General features: G+C 42.2%; 1 protein-coding gene across 1 annotated transcript; it reads right to left on the bottom strand.

Moving 5' to 3' along the window:
• Nucleotides 1–1,707: 1,707 nt before the first annotated feature.
• Nucleotides 1,708–5,987, bottom strand: LOC106613048 (zona pellucida-like domain-containing protein 1). The gene is made up of 11 exons (XM_014214925.2): nt 5,852–5,987; nt 5,385–5,498; nt 5,005–5,225; nt 4,621–4,802; nt 4,184–4,256; nt 3,881–3,978; nt 3,339–3,419; nt 2,940–3,111; nt 2,603–2,705; nt 2,242–2,271; nt 1,708–1,927 (listed from the first exon to the last, which is right to left on the bottom strand). The coding sequence occupies exons 2-11, from the start codon at nt 5,488–5,490 to the stop codon at nt 1,752–1,754; spliced, it is 1,242 nt and encodes a 413-aa protein (XP_014070400.1). The 5' UTR covers nt 5,491–5,498; nt 5,852–5,987; the 3' UTR covers nt 1,708–1,751.
• Between the last annotated feature and the right edge of the window lie 353 nt (nt 5,988–6,340).

Below are 6,340 nucleotides of genomic sequence, written 5' to 3'. Positions count from 1 at the left end.
TGATATGTAAAAGATTTATTTGAAAAATACCCCCCCCCCCCCTCCTTGTAACTCCTATCAACATGATTATAACTTTAAACACATAATACGAAATTAAGTAATTATAGTAAATGGATTATTGCTTTCTTTTTTTAACCTTCCACATCAAATAGCACATTCCCGAAAAAAAGGAAAAACACATCTTCCTCAAATAAAAAAAGCACAGGGTGAAATCCTGACTTGAGCAAGTAATTAGAGATTTCTTTAATTAAGCATTTGTAACAGTGTAGGTTCCCGTCCCTCTCTTTGCCCCAACCCGGGCTCGAACCAGGGACCCTTGCACACATCAACAACTGACACCCCACGAAGCATTGTTACCCATCGCGCCACAAAAGCCACGGCCCTTGCGGCGCAAGGGGAAACCCTACTTCAAGTCTCAGAGCGAGTGACGTCACCGATTGAAATGCTACTAGCGCGCACCACCGCTAACTAACTAGCCATTTCACATCGGTTACACATTGATGGCAAAAACTTTCACAAACATTCAAGTTATGTGGAAGTCAGGATTTCAGCCATACTTAATACCAATAAGTACTGTACATACGGTACATAAATATTCATCATGATCATACATATAGAATGATGAATCACTTCTTCAATTCTCCTCACATGTTAGTACTATACTTAAGTCTACCTTATCTCAGGTTAAAATAGGCAGTGCGTTATAGAAATAGCTACAAGTAACGTTTTGGTGTTGGCCTTTGTAGAGGACAGTATCAGTCATCCCCAGGTGTCAGGGTTATTTGAATGACCCTTTATTTATTTAATGTAACTGACAGCGTGCCAAGCAATGGATGACAAAAAGACACTAAGGTATTGAAAAGATGGGAAATCAGCCTCACATACTGACCTGGGTCAGTTTTATTACACACTACCTGTAAAAAACAATACACTGGTCTATCAATGGATCAGAACAAAACAAGGAAAACAGTACATAACATGATTATTATTGAACATATACTGTTCCCCTGTACACAAAGTAGGAATTAACTATTTACAGTATCAATATGCGCTTGAGTATGTGTATGTACATGTACACGTGAATGTGTGACAGAGTTTGGCATGACAGTGACTGTTACAGCTGCCGGATAAGAGTAAGTTAGCGAAATGGAGAGTAAGTACACATTCAGGGAAGGTAGAGTAAGTAAACCTTTCAGAAAATACAAGTCCCGCTCTACAATAACTGTCCCTATTATGTATTGATGTATTTACTTGGTAGGTACATAGACACATAGTGAAACTATTGCTTGTGGCTAAACCTCCTCTTACTCTAGAATCATTGTTTGAGATCACAGTTATCTCTACTGTGAGTTTATTTGCAAGTTATTGACATTTTGCATCGTATTTTCACTACAATTACACTGCACCTGCCTATTTTAGCTACAGTACAAATGCATACTGTAGGTATTAGTTATAGTTAGATGGATAAAAAAATGAGGGGGAGAATGAGACAGGGATGATGAGAGAGAGAGAGAGAGAGAGAGAGAGAGAGAGAGAGAGAGAGAGAGAGAGAGAGAGAGAGAGAGAGAGAGAGAGAGAGAGAGAGAGAGAGAGAGAGAGAGAGAGAGAGAGAGAGAGAGAGAGAGAGAGAGAGAGAGAGAGAGAGAGAGAGAGAGAGAGAGAGAGAGAGAGAGAGAGAGAGAGAGAGAGAGAGAGAGAGAGAGAGAGAGAGAGAGAGAGAGAGAGAGAGAGAGAGAACACCCATGAGAGGTTTATTTGAAGCCAGGGTTCCATGCTCCTGAGGGTGTGGCTGTAGGGAGGTGGGGTCTGCGGAGGAGGCGGAGCGAGAGCAGGAAGAAGCCCAGACTGAACACGCCCAGAATGACCACACCTGACAGCAGAGCACTGGTCACTGGGTTCAACGGGAGGGAGGGGCCACTCGATGCAGCTGGATTACCACACACAAACACACAAAGAGTAAGTATGGGCAGACACAAATACTCACTGATATAGGCAAAAATTACCACAGTTAATGGTTCAAAAACACAAAAGGGAAGTGAAACTTGTGAGTTAACCATTACTATCCTCATTTCCACTGTAAATCCGAGGGTGTCATATTTTCATTTGAAGGTAGTGAATGTATAAAGAATGTAAATATGTAGCACAGAAAAATTGTCTTTTGACATCATAAAGTGTATAGATTAAGTAAATATATCACTTGTCAAGGCATTGCACAAGCAGTGACAAAGTGAGAGAGCTTACCGAGTTGTGAGTTATTCATTGGAGTTTCATCTGTAAAGAAAAAAAATCAATCATTGATGCTTTCAGAGTTTCAACATTATTGAGGAACACAACCATGCATTTTAATACAAATGTACTGAATAACCATTGAGTATACTGTCAAATCCCACCTCATTTTATTCTCACATAACCCTCCATCAGCAGATTTCAAGACTATACAATATATAATCGAAAGGGATTATCGTGTATAGGCTACATCACATAATACAGTATTAATACTTACTCTACAACTATATCATGGATATCAAAATAATCTAAATGAAGTCAGACAAAACTATAGTCTAAGTTTAAGTGGTTATGGATGAAGAGGTATCCTGCGTACCAATCCTGGTAATGATGGGTCCAGCAGTGATGATTGCATCCCCAGGCGACGGCCTAGACTCCAGGCTATCCTCTACGTCCCTCCTACGCCGACGGCCACAGATCTTCCAATATTATATTAATATAAAATCACATACATATACTCCTTTATATGAAACTGTATTCAATACGGAATAGTGAATAGCGCTAAGGTATTAATGAACTATGTGAAGCTTCATACTGATCAGAAGCCAAGAAATATGGTACATGTTTTCTGATATTTGCAGAGCATTGAAGTTCCCTCTACTGACTGTACTGATGTTGAACACACCATTTGGTAAGGTGTCAAATGTTCTTACCGGCATGAGCAGGACACAGTCATCTACCCGACACAGCTTGGTGACACAGTGCAGAAACACAGTGGACATCTTCTGGTGTCTGTGTTTGACAAAACGGAACACTTCGAAGGCAAAACGACCCATCTGACTCTTCCCATTCTCAAAAACAGTCGTCTGTGGGTCTTTATGGCAGCTGTTTGGAAAGAGCATCGCACGTGCACAAGCATGCACACAAGCACGAACACACACAAAATGCACTGAAACGTCTAGACCTGTTTTAACTGCTCAGTGAGAAAAATGTCCTATCATTCACCATGAAAACCCATTGTAAGGGTCTCTATGATAAGTGGTTGAGGGTGAATGGGTAATGGGACACTTTTGTCGTTTATCCTGGCATCATTTGAGAAAAAGCGTGATTACCCAAAGAAAAGGTCGTAGCGCAGTTCATCATTGGGATTCCCTGAGGGAGTGGTGTAACAGTAGTCCATCAAGATATTCCATCTAGAGAGAGACAAAACAGTACGGGGCTGATACAGGACAGAGATCTAACCACACAACACAACAGGACAGATCAGACATTCTTAGCACCACCACTGGCGCCTTCACACAGTCATAGAGGACAGCTGAATGGCAATGAACCAAAGAGGATAGAACTGAATTGGTAGGCGGCATGGAGGATAGGTCTTAAACGATAGCGTATGTGTATGACATACTGTGTATAGCATAGTGCAGTTGTACTTGACTACTATATCAATTCTATGCCATCCAGGTTATGTGGGAGAAGGTTACAGCGATTCCATTTTTTTTAAACAGCACTTATAATGTCATAATCATAGCTTTCTGTTCACATCATGTTGGAAATCTTTGTGCTTCTCAGATCATAACCCCATCTGTATTGTGAATAATAGTAACTAGAACAAAATATATAACTTTTCATATCTGAAGATCTCCTTATGTCTTACCGTTTGTCCAGGTTTGTGGCTTTCACTGCAGAAAACACTCGGGTTTTCAAAGCCAGTCCGGCCATTGGGATAGAGAGTTGTTGGTTGTAGGTTGAGTCCTGCACAAAAAGGAGTTTGGCCGTGAATCAAAAAGTTGCCTATTTTTATGATACTGTATGTCTATTTCTACCTAATAAAATTGTCTCATCATTTGTTTAGTATTTTGAGCATGTTCTAGTTATTATTTGACATTGAATTCCTACTATGAGGGCCCTGTTATGAAGTCCTTGTGTGCACTAAAAAACAGTGATGTTGTGTACTCACATTGTAAAGGACCATACTCAATGTGCTCACAAAGGTACCGTTGCTGTCCTTCACTGATATTGCAGCTGATGACCTAGTAAAGGTTCAAATTAATTAGTACAGTTTTGTACAGTGTTTTTTGTATTTTATTACGATCCCCATTAGCTGTTGTGAAAGCAGCAGCTGCTCTTCCTGGGGTCCACGCAAAACAAGAAACATGCCATAATGCAGAACATTAATAGACAAGAACAGCTCAAGGACAGAACTACATCAATTTAAAAAAGGCACACAAGACACAAACTATCGAGGTCAATGTGAAATTGCTGACTGACTTCAAATGTCAAATTCATCTTCCAAATGTCAAATTCATCTATCAAAAATACTGAAATATCTCAACTTATTCAATAATTAAATTGTATTCAAAATAAGCCCTTCAGGTGTTTATTGCAGGCACCTACGATGCCAGCTGTGAGTTGTTGACCAGGTATTCCAGGGGGTAGCTGCAGCTGAATTTGTACAGCAGGCCGGGCAGATAGCTGATGATGGATGGTGGGTCTGGAGTGTCGATGTACCCTGAGATATTACCAATCTGCACCAGCGACATGTTCCCGTAGGCATTAGCCCCGTAAGCTGTTGTCACCTGAGGACAGGGACATTGTCTCAAAATACACAACAACACAACTAGTACAACTCCTACCTTAGCCTCAAGCAAGACGTGCTCCCAAAATATAAAACACATTAGATTCTGGTGGTCATACTAATACAAACCTGTGTAAGTATAAAACATAACAGAAGGTGTGTGTGTGTGTGTGTTCGTCCGTCTGTGTGTGTGTATTCCTTACCACCAGGCTATTGCCGCAGGCCTCCAGTGTGCTGAGGCTGATGCTGAACAGTACTGCCGTGGGGAACGTGTTGTTATTGATGAAGCCCCGGCAGTGGGTATCGCCATGGCGACCATTGAGCGCAAGGTCTGCAACGGTGTAGCCGGAGAACAGCACCGGGCAGAAGTTAATCTTCAGGGTCATGGTCTGAACCCCGCAGTACACGCTGATGTCGCGCTCCGCTAAAGAGAGTAAGAGATAGAGAGACAAAAAGACAAAGAGAAAAATAGACAACGAGATAAAAGGGTAAACAGCAATTCTAACAACAATTCTCAGAACTAAGAATAAGTTAAAATGATTTGACAGAATTTACATAGAGATGAAACGACTGTCATCCTCACCGGGAAACCTACTGTGGTAGTTGGCATCACAGTTGTATCCATTAAACTGTGCCAATACTGAAGTGGTCCTACTCATCAGCAGGAGGATCAAACATATCCGCTCCATCTTAACACCTAGAGAGCAAGGTTCACACATTTCCATCCTTCAGAATGTTAACAATGGATAACCTTCAAAATATCTAGGGTGTTGCATGAATGTCTGTAACTGTACTGTACTCAAGTTAACTAAAAGGCTTTTCAAATCCCCTAAAGTCCTCCAACACTTCTCATTTAGACCACCTCTTACCATAAACCCTCTTGCCCTGGCCCCCTTACTGCACCTCTTTCCAAAACTCAATACCCCAGCCCCTTTACTCTAATCCCCTAAATACTTTAACAAGTCCCCTCTTTCTAAGACCCCCCAACCCCTTTTAATCCGGTTCCCTTCTTTTTCTGAACCCCTTGCCCTGGGCCCGAGCCCATCTTACCCTGGTCTGTGTAGTGGGTAGCTCACCGGTGCTCCATCTGGTCTCGGCTGCAGCAAAAAAACGAATGGACAGGCCAGCTCTCTCCACAAAATGTGTGTGCCAACGTGCGTGTGTGAGCGCATATGTGTGTGCCCACGCAGCGATAGAGAGAAATGGGGACTCATTATGGAAACACTTCAATAAAAAGTGCTTCCCAGCAGAACATGGGAAACTCCATCAGAGGTGAATGGCCTGGACAAATCTTTTCACGGTGCTCGAAACCTGAGCGGGCTTGCAGGGTTCCCACTCATCTCCCCTTGGTCTGATCTCCGTCTGTCATCCCACACAAACGGCCACCTCAGCAGGGGGCCAGACCTGGGAATTAAGCTGTCATCAGGTGCTGAGGAGAGCGGGCCGTGGCCTACATTCACATGAACATAAAAGTAAACTCACGTCTGGTCTGCATGGTCTAATATAGGGCTGTGTGTAGGTAATTGTGATGCGCAGGGT

This window comes from Salmo salar, chromosome ssa09 (assembly GCF_905237065.1).
Source record: "Salmo salar chromosome ssa09, Ssal_v3.1, whole genome shotgun sequence".
NCBI classification, from domain to species: domain Eukaryota; kingdom Metazoa; phylum Chordata; class Actinopteri; order Salmoniformes; family Salmonidae; genus Salmo; species Salmo salar.
Note: the sequence above shows the minus strand (reverse complement) of the source record. Positions and strands in the feature narration are given on the sequence as shown.